We start from the raw sequence: 19,377 nt of genomic DNA on the forward strand, positions 1-19,377 counted from the left end.
CTGGAGAAGGTCCAGGGGAGACAGGATAGCAGTGTTCCCAATACTTGAGGGGCTGCCCCAGAGAGGAAAGAGGGGGCCAGGCTGTCTTCCAAAGCACCAGAAGGCCGGACAAGGAGCAACGGATGGAAGCTGACCAGGGAGAGATTCAACCTGAAAACAAGGAGGGACTTTCTCACGGTGAGAGTGGTCAACCAGGGGAGCTCCAGCCCTCGAGACTTTCAAGGGGACACCAGACGGGCATCTGTCTGGGGTGGTGAAGGGTTGGACTAGATGACCTCTACAAGGTCCCTTCCCACTCCAATAGTGAATAAAAATTGAAGAGAAAACCCGAGCCCATGCAGGTGACCTCACCTTGTCCAGCTGGGGGGGGGGGTGAGAGAGGTTTCCAGACAACAAGCCCGGATCGGCCACACGTCCCACGGCAAAAGGGGGCAGGAAGAGGCCTTTCATGCAGGGGTCCCTGCAGCCCACCCCCACCCACCCCACAGCCACGGCCGGCTGGACGCCACTCACCTTCTTCCCGATCAGCTTCTTGCGCAAGAACTCCCTGGCCTCGAACATGTAGGGGATGTCGTAGAGGGGGCGGAGCTTCCGGTTCTTGTCCTGGGGGGAGGAGGAGGAGAGAGGCGGGGTCAGCGGTGCCCACAAGAGCCTGGGGAGAAGGGCCTTCTGCCCAGCTGGCGGTCTCTGAGGTCCCAGGCGGGAGACGGGCAGCCCCAAGGCAGGGGGGCAAAGGCGGGGTGGGTCCAGCCTCTTTCCCAGAGCCCCACCCCGGGGGAAGCCTAGTGGAGGGAGCCACCCTGTGGGCGATGGGGGGAAATAAATGCTGGAACCAGCCCCCCCCCCAACCCTCTGCAGCCCAAAGCCCGGATTAGCTTCTCGGCAGCAGTGTTTCTAAAACGGCCCCCTGTCCCCCCCAAAACGAGAGGATGGAAGGGTGGCTGAGCATGATGGGTCCTCCCCGTTTGGTGGTGGCAACCCAGGTGTTGAGCAGCAGCCACCGACGCCCCTGGGACCCCGTTTGGGTTCTCCTCTGCAAAGGCTCCGAGGGGGGAGGGCCAGCAGGGCTGTAATTGCGGATGGTCACTGAACGAGGAGGCGGCGGCCGCAGAACCACCAGGGAGGAAGAGGCGATGACACGTCCAGGGCGGGAGGGCAGGCAGAGCTAAGCGGCCGACGGCAGAAGCCCCTCGGCATGAACCCACCCAACGGCTGGCCTGGCCAAGGGGAAAGGCAGGAGGGGGCCGGGGGGAGGGTCCCACAGGAAAGGAACAGGGAAGGACCTTCGGGGGGCTCTCAGACCGCCCAGAGGAGCCCACACAGGGCAGAGGGAGGAGCCCTGGTTCGGGGGGGGGCTCCCACTGAAGTCCTCTCCCCTTCCAGCTGCCCAAGAGCCCTGTCATGGGGGAGGGTGGGTTGGGGGCTCCTGGGAGGCTGCCTTGGAGGGAGAGGGGGGCTCCTCCTGACTGGCCCCTCCCCGTTTTGCTGTCTGGCCGGAGAGGCTTGTGGGCAGCGTGCCTGGGCTGGCAGGGCAGCCGTCCAGCAAAACTGCCCTTCCTCCAGGTGCCCTCAAGGGAGGAGGGGAGGTGGCAGTGGAGACCCCAGGGGCCCCTCCCCCCTGGAAAGCCTTCCTCCCCCTCCCCCTTTATCTCCTCCGCACAGCACCAGACTCAGCTGGCTCCGCAAAAGCCTTCGCAGGAGATTAAGCCCCCCTCCCTGGTCTGCAGAAGCCTCCTCTGGAAGGGGGCGTCCCCAGAGGAATCCCCCCCACCCGCTCAGCTGTATTTCAAGCTGCAAAGCCGGCGGTGGGACTGGCAGAGACTGGAGGTGGACGAGACCCCAGTTGAAGGCAGAGCCTGCCCGGGAGGGGCCTCCGAGACCGGACATTCTGGGCAGGAGAGGACGTGGCCGGGGGTGGGGCCCTTTCGTATTGACGGGAGCCCCCACCACAACTGCCTTGGGGCCCCTGCCGGCTCCAGGACAGCCCCGGAAGCCGGCTCCCCACCCCCTACAGCAGGGGGCTCCGCTTGCCCAAAGCCCCCCCACCCACAGGAGGAGGGCTTCCCTTGGGGGCAGAGAACGACGGACGGGGCCGGGCAGCTGAGGGAGAGGCTGCCCCTTCAGTCGGGGGGGGGGATGGAGACCCACGCACCAGCTCATATCTTTGCGTGCAAATTGATAAATAATTTCACAGACGATAAAGCCCCTCAATTAATCTTCCACCCAAGTCACACCAAATAAAATCAATTAATTTGCACCAGGGGTCGGGGGCACAGCAGGACCCCCGACCCCTGTAGGCCCTCTGACCCCCCCACCCGGCGACTGATCGCTTCCTCCTGTCCAGCCCCACAAGCCCCAAGCCCCCCGACATTCTGGCAAAGGGGGGGAGGCAGCCTTGATCTCCCTGAAGAGCAAAGCAGCGCTTGTGCCCCCTCCCATCAGCCCATGACCTCCATCCGCCCCATGAGCTCAGAACCTGGCCAGGGAGCCCCCCCCCCAAGATAGGACACCTTCCAAAGATGGAGCCCCACAACTCAGCAGGGGGAGGAGAGGTCATTTCCTCCTTATTCCCCTTCCCCACCCCCACGCTTGGCCCTGACCGGGGGGGGGGGGAGGTGTCTCTGGGCCAAGTAGCCCACCCTCCTTCCTGCAAGGAGCAGCAGCACAAGTGAAGGGGGGGCAGGGTCTTCCCAACCTGACCCCCCCCCCAAATGGTCTCAGCAGCCCCAGAAGCACGTAGTCGCAGCCTTGCCGGGAGGCCGAGTTTTCTTCTAAGGGAAGAGCAAAAGGAACCTGGGGGGGGCGCGGGGGGGGGCAGACTCAAGTAGCAGACAGAAGAAACTCCGTCCTTCTGGAGGGTCTGCAACACAGCTGAGCTACAGGACGCCTTCTCAGCCTCAACCTATTGGCTCGGGAGGGACCTTGGAGTCCGAGTGGATGACCTGGATGACCGTTCAAATAGGAGCCAGCCGTGGGCAGCAGCAGCCAAAAAAGCCCACACAGTTCTAGGCTGCATCAACAGAGGGACAGAATCAAGATCGCGCAAAGGGTTAATGCCACTTTATGAGGCCACAGGTGGAATCCTGCAGTCAGTTCTGGTCACCACGATGCAAAAAGGACGTTGAGACTCTAGAAAGAGTCCAGAGAAGTGCCACAAAAGTGATTAGGGGACTAGAGGCTAAAACATAGGAAGAACGGTTGCAGGGACTGGACATGGCTAGTTTGATGGAAAGAAGGACCAGGGGAGACATGATAGCAGCCTTCCAGTATCTCTCAGGGGCTGCCACAAAGAAGGAGTCAGGCTGTTCTCCAAAGCACCTGAGGGCAGAACAAGAAGCAATGGGTGGAAACTAAACAAGGAGAGAAGCAACTTAGAACTAAGGAGGAATTTCCTGACAGTCAGAACAGTTGATCAGTGGAACTGCTTGCCTCCAGAAGTTGTGGATGCTCCAAGACTGGAGGTTTTTTAGCAATGTTGGATAACCACCTGTCTGAAGTGGTGTAAGAGTCCCCTGCAACAGCGGAGCCTGCCTAGGGCAGCCCGAGGGGCCCCCGCCGTAGCCATGGCCGGGGGAGCAGAGAGAATCGAGCCTCGAGGGCCCCTTCCCTGGCCCACCTCTGGAAGCTGCTACGGACAGGCCCTGCGGCAGAATCCAGGCAGCACTGCAGCAGCCGAGTTGGAGGCCAGGCCCCAGCCCCTCCCCCGCAACCGCCAGCTCTCCGGCAACCCAGATGAGCAAAAAAAAACAAACCCCAAAGCAACCCAGGGTCCTTGGCAGCCTCTGATGGCAGGGGTCAAGCAGAAAACCCCTCAGCTCTTTTCCTCCCTGTGGTCTTGAGAAGTCATAGACAGGACAGGATTGGCCAGACCAAGGGCAGCAAAGCTGGCTCTTCTGTGTCATGATTGGCTCAGGAATTCTGGGAGTTGAAGTCCAGAGGTCATAGGACAGCCACCTTTGCCCACCCCTGAGTTTAGACTATTCATGACTGGGAGGGCATAGCAACTAAGTCGGCCAGTGATGAGCTAACCACTTCCGAGTCTGTGCAGAGAATCGAAACTGAGAATCTTAAGGCTGGGCGTGGCTCACTCTCCACTCTGCACTCTGCTGACATGAAACTGACTGTTCTCTGCTGCCTGTAAGTGCTTGAAGAAGAACTCTGCTAATGGGGTTGTAAATTCATCTGTTACCAAGTTTATAAAGAAGTTTATGAACACAGCTGAATCACACATCTGTGCCTGCTTCTGGTTTTGTTTCTGCAACAAACTTTAATACAACAATACGGCAAGTTCTTCATGGCTAACCCAGAGCAACCCCCCCCCCCGGAACACCTCCTCCCCACTTGAGAGCTATTTATGGCCTTTCCATCGCCTGCACCCCAGAGAGGAGCCGTGACCCCTCCAACCGCTCCCCACCCCATCAGCCAGCTCAGCTTCAAGCAGGACCATGCCTGGAAATCACAACAAAACCTCCCTGTGGACGCATAAACCCTCCCCCCCCCATTATGTGGACACATAAGCCCCCACCCCCCTGCAGGCCGACAGGCTTCCAAGACTGGTGCAACCCCCCCCCCCCGCCCTCTATCACCGACTGCAGGGCCCTGGGCTGCCCCTGTGGCGGCTCTGACCCACTTGACCGAGAGGCCAGCGGACGGAACCAGAGCGGGCAGCAGTGGCCAAACTGCCCACTCAGCGCCACCCACGGACAAACCGAGAGGGCCGGATCGATGGACGGAGATGACCTGCTGGATGGGGCAGACACCACTTATGGCTCAAACCACTCAACTGCGCAGCTCATGAACCCCAGCCCATTCTAGGCAGCCCCTCTGCACGGGGTGTGGGTGTGTCCGTGGGTATGTCTCTGTGTGTGTGTGTGTGTGTGTGCCACCCTCCCAAACGACACCAGGACCAGCAGGCCGGAGGGGAAGCAGAACCGGCTGCAGAGCCACCTGCTCCCACCTTCACACACACACAACTGGGGGGTCCCGGCATGCTTCCCCCCCCCCCCCGGTGTGACCCTCGCACGGGACAGGTGGGGCAGCAGGCTTGGCTGGCAGACGGGCTCGAATCCAGGGCAAGGCAGCGTCCGAGCACTTCTGCCTCCGGGACACTTTCCAGGCGGAAGGGCTCAAACATGCCTCCCTTGAGGGGGGGGGGCTTTTAAGTGGGACGCTGAGTCTGCACCCACCCCAGAGGTGGAGGCCTCAGGCCACACAAAGGGGTCTTAACACATCACAACTGGGAGCGTGCTGGTAATCTCTCTCTCTCTCACACACACACACACACACACAGAGACCTCCTCTGCATCTACAGTCACCGCCTCTTCCCCTCCCCCCTCCCAGCCCCCCCCCCCCAAATTTAAATCCCACCTGGGTCTGCAGAGAAGAGCTCCGAATGAAAAGTCTCAGCTGCAAGCGCTGTCTGATTTGGGGGCTGGCACCAATGAGCCCTCCTCGGGCATTCTCCCCCCAGGAAGCCTGGACCCGTGTGTGTGTGTGTTGTCAAGAAAACCGGACAGACTGGAGGATGCCCAGAGGGAGACAAACAATCAGCCCTGGGCCTAGAAAGGTTGTGCTGCGCGGAGAGGCCTCGCTCGGAAACCACAATGGCCTGAAAACTCCTGAGGTGGTAAATGGAAAATCCCACGGGTGCCACGGACTTCCCAGGCCATGGTTGAGGCAGTCGCTGTGGTGGTGGAGCTGCCACGAAATGCACTTTTATTCAGCGCCCTGCATTGACTCTGCTGCCGCGGACGGCACTCCCGTGACAAGTGAGAGGCCGCAACGGTTACAAATGGAGAGATCGGCCACCAGGCAGCCGCACAAGGCCGGGAGGAGGGCTCCGAGGAGACCTCGGGTGGCAGCCCCTGGCTGACCTTTGCCATCTGGGTCCGCGGCCGTCACTGCAGCCACCAAGGCCGCCTGGCAGTGGGGGCACCATGGAGGCAGCTGCAGTGTCCGCAGTCCCACCCGGTCCCCTTCGCGACCCTCCCAGGCGGCTCCCCACAAGCAAAGTCAAGGGGGAGGCTCCCGCCCGCCTGGCCTTTCCTCCCACGGAGCCCCCGGGCAGCGCCAGGGCCTGGCTCGGTGGAGTGCCCGCCCACAGCCCCTGCCCGCCTGGGCTCTGTGGCGCCTGCAGCGCTGGCCCACCCACTCCAGCCCTCTCCCCGGGGGGCACTCCCGCTTGTGACCAACACAAGGAGGCCAGTAGTGCCACTGCTAAGCGACGCAGCCACGCGACGGGTTTTGAGGACACCAAAGTCCCCTCGGCAGCAGACACTCGCGGCGCCCCAACGGCAATCCACCTCGTAGCTTGAGGTGGCTGCCCCCTCCTCTGATTGCGGGTCTGGGGGTTTCCTTTGGCGGCTGTCTGTCACCTCTGGGGACTTTCATGTATTATTTATTCAGTTAAGGGCTCTGGGAGGATGGAAAGGAGGAAGGGCGTGAGGGGCGGGGAGGGCTTGTCCCAAGAGCATCCTATCCCCCCCACCCTGACCTCACCAGGTGGGCCAAGACTTCCGGGGAGGGGCGTTGGGGGACAGCACTAGAAGGGGAAATGGCCGCCTGAATTGCCGATTGGTTATCAGTGCTGGCCATGTGGGTGCCGCCCGCCCCCCACTGCGCCCCCCCATCCCAGGTCGAGCTGGCAAGAAGGGTGGCCGCGTGGCTCGTCTGTGACCTGTGGACTTCAACTCCCAGGACTGCTGAGCTGGCGTGAGTGGCTGAGGGATTCTGGGAGTTGGAGTCCACAGGTCACGGAGGAGCCAACGCTGCCCACCCCGACCGAGGCCGAAGCCCAGAGGACCGGGAGGAGCACAAGGAGGGGAAGGGGCTGCAGCCCAGTCTCGGATTGGATCAACAGATTATTTTATTGGTTCCTGAAGCTGCTGTAGAATGGATCCCTCATAAAACAAGAGGATTTCAAAGACAGGCCTCTCAGATCAGAGTCCGGGGGGGGGGGGGGGGCAATGCAGGGGCCGCTCCCTGCAAGACCTCCACGGGCAGAGCGCAGAGGGCCAGGAGTGTTTCAGAGCAGCCCCAGCCATTCAGCCTGGCCGGGTGGAAGTGGGGTCCCCCTCCCCCTCCGAGAGCAGGGGATGAGGGCAAGGCGAGAGGGCCCCTCCCAAAGACGCCCAGGGAGGAGGGGTGACGGGCGTGCAGAGCAAGGCTGGCCGGGTCCTGCTGTGAGCCCCCCCCCGCCTCCTCCCCCTGCAGGCGGCCGTGAACTGCGAGGCCTCTGGAGAGAGGATCCGCTGGCCGATTCCTTCCGCTCCAGCCATTCTGGGACGGAGTGACCCATATTCCTTCCTTGCTTCTGCTCCTGGATGGATACGCTGACATTCTTCCGCACAATTTGCCAATACAACCGAGGAGCCGTTGCTCCACTCGTGCCTGCCACGCGCCAGGTCCTGGGGCTGCAACGTGGACCCACATCCCGTGGCTCTCCCGGCCCTCCACCCCTGGGCTGAGCCCCTCCTGCTGGGAGCGTGGCTCCTTCTGTCCCTCCGGGAACCTCCGTCTTGGCCAGGGGCTCCTGGGAAAGTCGAAGCGGGGGCCACGGCCTCTCTGGACGGCAGCACTCCCGTCCTTGGCCTCGCCCCTCCCCTCGCAGACCCCACTCCTTCCGTGGGAGAGCGCCCCCCCAGGGCCGCTCCCCACTGTCCAAGGGGGTCTTTGCTGGGGGCAGGAAGTCTGGGTGGCATTCCCCCCCTCAGCACCGGCCCAGCCAAGGGTCACGGTGGGCCCCAGCCCTGGCCCCAGCCCGCTGAGCACCATTTCGGCTCCCCAACCACAGTTTCTTTTACAGGGTGGGCCTCAACCATGGAGCCTGACCGGCCCCTCACTGACTGACCCAGTTAAGAGGAGAAGTCATTATCCCAATGAAGCCGCTGGCCCTCATGCGTTCAATAAATGTATGTCGCAGCACACGCTTTCTATTTAATAGGTACTAAGAGGTATTAATATTAATTATTATCTATTAATTAGATGATCCTCGGATTGTGTTACACAGGACCCAGGAGGTGCGGCAGGCTTCCCCCAGGCTGGACTTCGGAGGGGGGGAACCAGAAGCCCTCGAGAGTGGCCAGCCTGCAGCCGGGGGGGGGGGGGCAGAGGAGGGGACGGAGAGACCCTCCGATTGAAGCTCAGAGAATCAAGGAGCAGACGGGGGCAGCCCCCAGAAGCAAGAGACAGGACCGGGGGGGGGGACTGAGGACCATTCGGTCAGCGACTGTTCAGTGTTAAGAAGGGGGTGCTGGACACAGGGACCCACTTCCGATCCCCAAAGAAAGAAAGCCAGGCTTCTTTCCCCAGGCTGCCCACAGCGACCTCCTTGCGAGGCCTGGTTGGGGTGGCCCCGGTGGGTCTAAGCCGGGCGCGCTCGGAGAGCAAGGCATGGCGGAAAGGGGGGGCTTTGGGGGGGGCCTGCAGGTGCCCTGGAATGGGCCTGGACTGGATGGAGTGGGAGCTCCCTTAGCGACCCAGGAGCCCTGGGTAACCATGGCAACGGGGAGTGCCCGATCTGCAGTCTATCGCATCACTGGCAGGAAATCTCCTCCGAACTGGGATCCCATCAAAGAACCACAAGATCCAAGTAGTGCAGACAACGGGAGTCTTGACCGTTATAGCAATGGACTTAAACAACAGAACTTCATATTCAGGACTTACTGAACTCCGCTGCCTTTGGCGGGAGGGGCCGAGAGCGAGGAGCCCCCTCCCCCAAAGGCTCCGCCATGCCGTAAAGACACCATGTTTGGGGGGAGGGGAGTGGGCCGTGTCCCTACGACCGACCGTGCAAGGGACGCTGAGCGGCTGCTACTCTGTCGAACTCTGCACCTCACGCATGGCCTTGGCCAACGAGGCCCCCGTGCCAATCTGTGGGTGGCCAAGGAAATGATGTTGAAAGAGCAGCACTGGCATTCACCCAACCGAGGGGGGTCCAGGCTGGACCGGCCACCTGGGAGCGGATGGCGCAGAGACCCAGACGTTGTAGAGGCAAAGTTCTCGGTTTTGAAAGTGCAGATGCCTTTAGAAAAGAAGCCATCTCGATCTAGGTCTCACTAATAATAATAATAATAATTAATAATAATTTATTAGATTTGTATGCCGCCCCACTCCGAGGACTCGGAGCGTCTCACAACAAGCAAAAACATCATATACCACTCCAATATTAAAACAGTTTTAAAAACCCTTATTAAAAAACAATCCTACAACCCAAGCAAACCATACATAAAACAAGACAGCTAAGGGTATATCAATTTCCCCATGCCTGGCGACATAGGTGGGTTTTTAGGAGTTTAGGAAAGGCAAGGAGGGTGGGGGCAGTCCTGATCTCTGGGGGGAGTTGATTCCAGAGGGCCAGGGCCGCCCCAGAGAAGGCTCTTCCCCTGGGTCCCACCAGATGGCTTTATTTTGTCGACGGGACCCAGAGAAGGCCAACTCTGTGGGACCTAACTGGTCGCTGGGATTCATGCGGCAGAAGGCGGTCTCGGAGGTATTCTGGTCCGATGCCATGTAGGGCTTCATAGGTCATAACCAACACTTGGAATTGTGACCGGAAACTGATCGGCAACCAATGCAGACTGCAGAGTGTTGGTGTAACATGGGCATACCTGGGGAAGCCCATGACTGCTCTCGCAGCTGCATTCTGCACGATCTGGAGTTTCCGAACACTCTTCAGGGGTAGCCCCATGTAGAGAGTGTTACAGTAGTCGAGCGATGAGGGCATGAGTGACTGTGAGCAGTGAGTCCCGGTCCAGGTAGGGCCGCAACTGGCGCGCCAGGCGAACGTGGCCAAACGCTCCCCTGGCCACAGCTGAAAGATGGTTCTCTAATATGAGCTGTGGATCGAGGAGGACGCCCAAGTTGCGGACCCTCTCTGAGGGGGTCAGTAATAGAGAAGAAGCGATAGAGATCTCGATCTAGGTCTCACTAATAGAGAAGTGAGAGAAGGAGCTGAGGCCCCTAGAACCTTGGCCAAGAGTGACCAGTCATATTGGAATATTGTATCCGCGCACGACATAATCCTGAAACAAGTAGGAAAAAAAATCCCAAAAGTGAACTAAGACCAAAGCAAAAATTTGAATAACCTAAAAAAAAGCTTATTTAAAAAAAAATCAATAGAAGTGAGTAAGGGAATAAAATTATTAACCTTATCAAAAACATCAAAAAAGTATCGATATCCAGAAGAGGAAATAACAGTAAACACAGGTCGATAGCCGGCAGACGGAGGGGGGCTTCCCAGTGTTTCGCATGGAGCGTCACAGGCATGACTGACCCTCTGCCCGCTGGACGTGTGGTTGGAGCAATGAGCTCCTGGCTCTCAGGGAACAGGTTCTTTCCCTTGAAGCCAAGGTAGAAGACCAGGAGAGGCAGGAGCTCATTGCTCCAACCACACGTCCAGCGGGCAGAGGATCTTGGGCAGGGAGGACACCAGTCTGGGGAAGAGGGACAGGCCCCCTTAGTTGGGACCCCTTCCTTGGAGGATGTGCCCATATCCTCTTGCACCGAGGATGGGAGGGGGCTTCTTGTAGTGGGCGATCTGATAATTAGAAATAGAGAGAGACGGGTTTGCGATGGAAGTGCTGACCACACGGTCAACTGCCTGCCGGGTGCAAAGGTTGTGGACATCACGAGGCATCTAGACAGCCTGATAGACAGTGCTGGAGTGGAGCCAACAGTTGTGGTACATGTCGGTACCAATGACATTGGGAAAGCTAAGCGGAAGGTCCTGGAAGCCAAATTTAGGCTGCTAGGTAGAAGATTAAAGTCCAGGCCCCCCACGGTTGCATTCTCAGAAGTGCTACTGTTCCATGCGCAGGGCCAGCTAGACAGGCAGAGCTCAGGAGCTTCAATGCGTGGATGAGGCAGTGGTGTCGAGAGGAAGGTTTTTGATTCATTAGGAACTGGGAAACGTTTTTGGGACAAGCCACACCTGTACAAAAGGGACGGGCTACACTTGAACCATAATGGAACCAGGCTGCTGGCGATGAATATTGAAAAGGTTTCAGAGCAGCTTTTAAACTGATCCATGGGGGCAAGTTGACAGGAGCTGGGCAGCTTCCAGTTCGAGAAGGCGCACTGCCAAACATGGAGGGTGGATGTTATGCTCACATTGGTGTGTCAACAGGAAAACTAAATTGTAATAGTCAAGCAGAAGGACACAGTAGACCATCTACAAATTCTACAGCCAAAATCTACAGCCAAAGTAGAAAGTGCACCAGAAAATTACATATAAATGTCTGTACACAAATGCTGGAAGCCTTTGAGCAAAAATAGGGGAATTGGAATGCTTGACGAAAGAAAATAATATTGATATTATTGGCATAACAGAAACCTGGTGGACAGATGAAAACCAATGGGACACAAGGATTCCAGGTTACAAACTGTGTAGGATGGACAGGAGAAGGAGAAATGGTGGGGGGGGGGGGCTTGTACATAAATGAGGAGTTAGAATCTCATGAACTCGCCCTCCCAACCAAACCCCAGGGGCAGATTGCTCTTTGGAAAATGAATTTAAGAAATAGGGTAGTCATAATGGGGGACTTCAACTATCCCCGAATAGTTTGGGTAAATTCTTGTTCTACACAGGAAAGAGAGACCAGGTTCCTCGACATGTCGGCTGATGATTCCCTCCAGCAGACGGTCATGGAAGCAACCAGGGGGAAGGGGATCCTGGACTTGGTTCTAACTAACACACAGGATTTGGTTCAAGGTGTCTTTGTAACCGACCCCATAGGAACCAGCCATCACAAGACAATAACCTTCAACTTAATCATGGATAGCAAATTGTCAGTGAAAACTAACACAGAGACCTTAAACTTTCACAGAGGGAATTTTGGCAAAATGAGGAAAATAGTAAAGAAGAAACTAAAAGGAACAGTAAAAAAAGTCAAGTCCCCCCAAAATGCTTGGAAACTGTTTAAAAATACGTTACAAGAGGCTCAACTCAAATGCATGCCCAGAAGAAGGAAGAGCACTGGACAGTCCAAGAGGAGACCGCTATGGCTGACGAAGGAGGTGAAGGAGCTTGTTGGAAAGAAGAAAAACCCACTTAGGAAACGGAAGGCTCTTCCTACAGGAAGGGTCACAGACTCTGGCGGACCAAACGCAAGGCCATAGTCAGGAGAGCCAAGAGAGATTTCGAGGAGCAGAGAGCAAAGAATATTAAAAATAATAACAAAACCTTTTTTAAGTACATCAGAAGCAGGAACCCAACCAGGAAAACGGTTGGGCCACTCGATGACAATGGTCAGAAGGGGATAATCAGAGAAGACAAGGAGGTTGCTGAGAAGAGGCTAACCGGCTTCTTTGCTTCCGTTTTCACTCGGGAGGATAGGGAGCATTTGCCTGCCGCTGAGTTAGTTTTCCCAGGGAGGGAATTAGAAGAATTAACCCAGATAGAGATAAACAAGGAAGATGTTCTTGCATGCCTCTCTAAACTAAATGTCAACAAATCGCCAGGTCCAGATGGCATCCGCCCTAGAGTAGTTCTCAAGGAACTCAAGTGTGAAATTGCTGAACTTCTGGCTAAAATATATAATCTTTCTCTAAGATCAGGCACTGTACCTGAGGATTGGAGGGAGGCAAATGTAACCCCGATCTTCAAGAAAGGATCCAGAGGTGATCCAGGAAACTATAGACCAGTCAGTTTAACCTCAGTTCCAGGCAAAGTGATGGAAACCATTGTTAAAGATAAAATTACTGGGCACATAGGAAAACAGGCATTGCTGAAAGAAAATCAACATGGTTTCTGCAAAGGCAAATCATGTCTTACTAACTTGTGAGAATTCTTTCAGGGTGTAAATAAACACAGAGACAAAGGGGACCCCAGTTGATATTGTATATCTTGACTTTCAAAAGGCTTTTGACAAAGTCCCTCACCAGAGGCTCCTAAAAAACCCTCTTCAGCCACGGAATTAGAGGACAGGTCTTGTCCTGGATTGGTAATTGGCTAAATTGTAGGAAGCAAAGGGTGGCAATAAATGGACAATTCTCTGGATGGAAAGAAGTGAGAAGTGGTGTACCCCAAGGTTCAGTTTTGGGACCTTTACTTTTTAATTTATTCATTAATGATCTAGATGTAGAAGTAAATAGTGAGGTAACAAAGTTTGCTGACGACACTAAATTGTTCCGGGTAGTGAAAAGTGACACTGATTGTTGGGAGCTCCAGAAGGATCTCTCGAAATTGAGTGAGCGGGCAACAAAGCGGCAAATGCATTTTAACCTAAACAAGTGCAAAGTTATGCATATCGGGGCAAAGACCCCAATTATACCCACCAACTGATGGGGACAAAGCTTTCTGAGACAATCCAAGAAAGGGAACTTGGGATTTTGGTGGACAGGTCAACGAAGAGGTCAACCCAGTGCGCAGCAGCAGTAAAAAAAGCAAATTCCCACGCTTGGCAGGATTAGGAAGGGAATCAAAAATAGGTCGGCAAGTGTTGTGTTGCCTCTGTATAAATCGACAGTGAGGCCACACTTGGAGTCCCTGTGTATAGTTCTGGTCACCGCACCTCAAGGAGGATAGAATGGAACTGGAGAAGGTGCAAAAAAAGGGCAAGAAGAAGGATCAAGGGAACGGGGCCCCTCCCTTAGGAAACCAGGTTGCAAGGCCTTGGTCTGTCCAGCCCTTGAAAGATGGCGTTGAAGGGGGGACTTGATGGAAGGGTATAAAATCCTGCAGGGGACAGAAAAGGTGGATAGAGGAAAATTATTTTCTCTGCCACACAATACTAGGACGAGGGGGCCCTCCCTAAAGCTCACAGGTAAGAAAGTGAGGATAAAGGGAAATATATTGGTTGATGGAATAAGTCGTGACAGCTGTCAGCCTGGAGAGCTTCAAGGCAGGATGAGACAGATTCAGGGATGCCAAGTGTATCCAAGTCTTCGGAGAGGGGCGGCATACAAATCTAATAAATTATTATTATTATTATTATTATTATTATTATTATTATCATCATCATCATCCATGCTGGTGATTGAAACAGATGCCCAAGTGCCTATGCCTCTATGTGGGTTGAGGCAGCCAGGGTTCCCTGGGGTCCCATTTGTTGGGGGTCCAGGGAAAGGGAGGGTCTTGCCTTCTCTTTCTGCTCAAGATCCCAAATGGACAATTGGGGGGGGGGCACTGTGGGACACAGAATGCTGGGACGCGAGGGGCTTGGCCCCCATTCAGCATAGGTTCTTCTTACGCTCCTAATGCAAACACAAGCAGTAGAGAACGATCTAACCAGGGTCTTGAAGTTTGAAAGAGCCGATGTCCACTACTCAGAGGGAGCGTAAGGAAAGTCCCCTGGATGAAAATCCTAAAGGGCAAAGCATCATAAGAGGCCAGGCCAATACAATACTACTGGGGGGAAAAACCCAGCATGGTTACACAAAAATTCCTCTGATAAACGGAAAGACAAAAAGGATGAAGGATTTTTGGTAATAATAATTTACAAAAAAAAATGGAAAGAAGGACACGTAACATACGTAACACACACCACCAACAGCCACCCCGGGAGTGTCATGTATCTCACGGCATCTGATAAGGTGTCACGCGACAGACTCATTAGCGGCCTATTTGGGCGAGGACCGGCAGCAGGACAACCGAAGGGATTCGCAGAATAGCCGGCATGCAAGGAAGCCATACTCCAGAAGAGCCCAACAGGGACCAAGATGGACCTGAGCCCCCTTCGACCAGCACACCTCCTCCTCTGTTGGCTCTGTAAATGGGCCACGTGAGCCCCCGCCCCCCAGAGTTCCCAAGCCTAAATGGGGGCCTCATCGATTGGCCAAGGAGAGTCACCTGCCCATCGACCAGCAGGTAAAAGGAAACGGCAGGAACCTCTGGAGCGAGCCAGCAAGTGGCAGCTGGAGGAGCCTCCTCCTGTCTCCCTGGAGGGAGGGGAGGACCGGCGTGCTTTGGTCCAGCCTGTCCACCCATCGAGCCAGCCAGTGGCTTCACCAAGGCTGCTCCCTGGTTGCTTCGGGTGGCTAGGCAAGCCCAGAGAAGACGGACGCAAGGTCTCCTCCGTCTGTTCTGCCCAAAGGGAGGTCATTCCTGGACGGGCGACTGCTGGACCTCAAGCCCCCTTGTGGACAGACCGTGGAGGCCTCCAGCAGTGCGCAGGAAACAGACCAAGGAAGACAGACAGACAGGCAGCGCAGGAGAGGAAGGCCCAGGCCCAGCAATAATAATAATAATAATAATAATAATAATAATAATAATAATAATAATAATAATAATCTGTAAAGAAACAGATGAAACAATCGATCACATACTCAGCTGCTGCAAAACGATCGCACAGACTGACTACAAGCATAGACATGATGCTGTGGCACAGATGATCCACTGGAACTTGTGCCGGAACTACCATTTCCCAGTGGCAAAGAACTGGTGGGATCATAAGCCTTAAAAAGTGGTTGAAAATGAGCAAGCAAAACTACTGTGGGACTTCCGACTTCAGACTGACCGAATTCTGAAGCATAACACAGCAGACATTGTGATCATGGAGCCCAACGCTGGGCTTCTTTTCTACAGAAGAATTAGATCCTTATTCCTCTTACGGGGCTGGAAGACTTGTTGATTTATGGTTTTAAACTTTGTGATGAGTGAACTTTAAACAGCAGAGAAGGCAAGAAGTGAAAGTGACTGAGATACCTCCAGCACAGAAGCCATTAGAGAAGGCGGACCACAACTGATCGAGAGAGAGAGAGAGAGAGAGAGAGAGAGAGAGAGAGAGAGAGAGAGAGAGAGAGAGAGAGAGAGAGAGAGAGAGAGAGAGAGAGAGAGAGAGAGAGAGAGAGAGAGAGAGAGAGAGAGAGAAGCATATAGTATCGGATTTTGAAATAGTTTTGACATCTGACTCAAGGAAAACCTGGGGATACTTGGACTTCACAAAGTAGGAGGACAAGCCGAAAAAGAGACCGACCGATGGCAGGGAGAGAAGACTCGAGGCGAAACTGCTGCCACAGCAGAAATGAAACTGCTACTGATAAGAAACTGTTAATGGGCGGGTAGGACTTCTCTCTTTCGCATTCCTTACTTCATGTGTATTATATGCCCATTTCAGTATTCATCTATTATACATCATATTATTAATTGATAATTGTGGTAAAACTATAGAGCATATTATTATATACTACAGAGAATTGTTAGATAAAGTGTAATATAAGCAAGGCTGTAGTAATAAACAAGGTAGGTTAAGTAAGATGCTGCCTCTAGGCTTTCCTTCTCTCGCGCACACTCTTTCATTCGTATTACATGTCTATGATCTACCTATGATCTACTACTATGTTACAGAAGGTATTAACTAATAGAGACTGTTTATATGAATGTCACTTGGGACAGAATAGGGCAGGAACTGAGAAGGATGAGTACAAGTATAGCAACACAAGCAGGGGGGGGATAGTATTAAACCCAGCTAAAGCACCTCCCCACACAAAGGACAATTGATAGTAGGTTGGGAGGTGAAAAAACAGGTTCAGTGATGAATATACAATTTGTATACTCATTATCTGAGAAACACAAACACGAGAATCTCTAACAAAAACACAAGATAACACATTATAAGAAACCACAAAGAAACAAAACATATCATGAAGAAATTAAAACACAGAGGAATGAAATGAAAGGGGACATAAAAATGTGAATGGCAAGATTGAAAAAAATTCAAAACAACATAATAGAAAATGAACGTAAAATAAAAATAGTCAAAACAAAATAAAAGTAGAAACTGTGGAGCAAAATGTAACATTATATTTTCACAATTAGAGAAACCCTCGTATTTAAGATTTCAGAACATCCAAGAAGATGGGGAAGAAAAAACAGGTGAAAAGACCAGAATTAGCAATATACAGACTGATACAAGATACATATAGCCATTAATAATGCAGACTGATGAGACAAGAAAATAAAAAAAAGAAAGAAGAAAAGATAAAAAAAGAAAAAGAGACAGATGGAGGATCAACGCCTATTCCATACCGAGGCCATAGGTTCCCAAAAGAGATGCAGGCCAGATAGAGCATTTTATTAAAAAAAACCAGGGAGGAAACACTGACGCATAAAGGGAGGGAGGGGACGGCACCAAAGCAGGTCCCAAGATGGGTGGGGGATTGTAGAAGGCAGCACTCAGAATTCTTAGCTTCCCAGTTGATGAAAAAGAAGGGACCCTTTAGGGGGCTGGTGCCAGGGGGCATTTTAGTAACATGGAAAGGAAGGAAAGTTAAGTTAGATACTGTGCTACTGGACTCTATGAAAGCAACTGGCAGGAGACCCCATGTAGTTGCAGCTGAGAAACATGATAGAATGACTGTTTATTGCAAAGAGTGGGTTTTTAAAGTCCAAATACTCGTGAAATACATAAAAAAATATCTTTCCTCTACTTCACGGAAATTCCTTTTTTCACGGGTGGTCTTGGAACGCCTCCCCCGCGGAAAACGAGGGACCATTGTAGTCAAGGAGGAAAGAGCGAAAGGCAGAGGGGGAAAAAGAATACAGGAAAAAGGAAAAACAGAACCGCAGGAAGGACATTAAGGCAAACTGGAATAACAAGGAAACAATATAAATAAGAAATGAGAGAAGACCAAGTTAACATTGGACAATGCGGCACTGGGACGGGTGGCAGGACTGGTTAAGCCAAAAAAAAATATTTGGCACTTTAACATTGTATTCACTTCAAAAAGAAAACAAACGCAAAGAGTAACCTTATCAATCCTTTTCACTATGGTCAACTAAGCAAGCAGACAAACTGTGGCTAAACTCACCCACTGACCCCTCTCCAAAACACCAACTCACAGTAATGGGCAAGAATGTGACCCAGAAGAAGAAACACAAAGAGATATAAACCATGTTGTTTATGATGGTTAGAACATGAAATAGAATAAAACGTAGATGGGAGGGGCAAGGCCCACCAGAATAGCAGGCACATACGTTACCTGTAAGAGTCTTAAGTTCTGATGCCAAAGTAACCCATATATTATGAAGTACTAAGCGTTTGCATGTTATGTTTTTGTGTGTATGTTTTTTTCTGTCTTTCTGTTGTTTTCAATGTAAATATTCAATAAAGACAATTTTAAAAAATGAGAGAAGAAATGTAATTACCTGTTATTAAACAAATGGATTCCAGTACACTAAAAAAAGAGAAATAGAAAACTAGGCATTGAAGCACTGCACATGCAGTGGTATCTCTAAGAACACTTGGGCTTACGAACTTTTCTAGATAAGAAGAACTCGGTGTTCAAGATTTTTTTGTCTCTTCTCAAGGACCATTTTCCACTTACAAACCTGAGCCTCCGAAACTGTAATCAGAAAAGGCGGGGAGAAGCCTCCGTGGGGCCTCTCTAGGAATCTCCTGGGAGGAAGCAGGGCCGGAAAAGGCGGGGAGAAGACTCCATGGGGCCTCTCTAGGAATCTCCTGGGAGGAAGCAGGGCCGTAAAAGGCGGGGAGAAGCCTCCGTGGGGCCTCTCTAGGAATCTCCTGGGAGGAAGCAGGGCCGTAAAAGGTGGGGAGAAGCCTCCGTGGGGCCTTTCTAGGAATCTCCTGGGAGGAAGCAGGGCCGGAAAAGGCGGGGAGAAGCCTCCGTGGGGCCTCTCTAGGAATCTCCTGGGAGGAAGCAGGGCCGGAAAAGGCGGGGAGAAGCCTCCCTGGGGCCTCTCTAGGAATCTCCTGGGAGGAAGCAGGGCCGGAAAAGGCGGGGAGAAGCCTCCCTGGGGCCTCTCTAGGAATCTCCTGGGAGGAAGCAGGGCCGTAAAAGGCGGGGAGAAGCCTCCGTGGGGCCTCTCTAGGAATCTCCTGGGAGGAAACAGGGTCAGAAAAGGCGGGGAGAAGCCTCCGTGGGGCCTCTCTAGGAATCTCCTGGGAGGAAACAGGGCCAGAAAAGGCGGGGAGAAGCCTCCGTGGGGCCTCTCTAGGAATCTCCTGGGAGGAAGCAGGGCCGTAAAAGGCGGGGAGAAGCCTCCGTGGGGCCTTTCTAGGAATCTCCTGGGAGGAAGCAGGGCCGTAAAAGGCGGGGAGAAGCCTCCGTGGGGCCTCTCTAGGAATCTCCTGGGAGGAAGCAGGGCCGGAAAAGGCGGGGAGAAGCCTCCGTGGGGCCTCTCTAGGAATCTCCTGCGAGGAAGCAGGGTCGGAAAAGGCGGGGAGAAGCCTCCATGGGGCCTCTCTAGGAATCTCCTGGGAGGAAGCATGCGTTATTTGCTTTTACATTGATTCCTATGGGAAAATGGCTTCTTCTTACAAACATTTCTACTTAAGAACCTGGCAACGGAACAAATTAAGTTCATAAATATAAGTACCACTGTATGTATGTATGTATGTATGTACGTACGTATGTATGTATATATATAAATGCACGTGTTGCAGAACATAAGAATGCATTAAGGAAAAACGAAAAAAC

The 19,377-nt window shown here is 53.4% G+C and overlaps 1 protein-coding gene across 1 annotated transcript in view; it reads right to left on the reverse strand.

Moving 5' to 3' along the window:
- Positions 1 to 19,377, reverse strand: part of SND1 (staphylococcal nuclease and tudor domain containing 1) — a 59,131-nt gene that overhangs the window by 24,144 nt on the left and 15,610 nt on the right. Inside the window, 1 exon segment of the mRNA XM_070755010.1 lies at positions 514 to 603. Coding sequence (XP_070611111.1) covers positions 514 to 603 — 90 coding nt within the window.

The sequence above is a fragment of the Erythrolamprus reginae genome, chromosome 6 (assembly GCF_031021105.1).
Source record: "Erythrolamprus reginae isolate rEryReg1 chromosome 6, rEryReg1.hap1, whole genome shotgun sequence".
Taxonomy (NCBI): domain Eukaryota; kingdom Metazoa; phylum Chordata; class Lepidosauria; order Squamata; family Dipsadidae; genus Erythrolamprus; species Erythrolamprus reginae.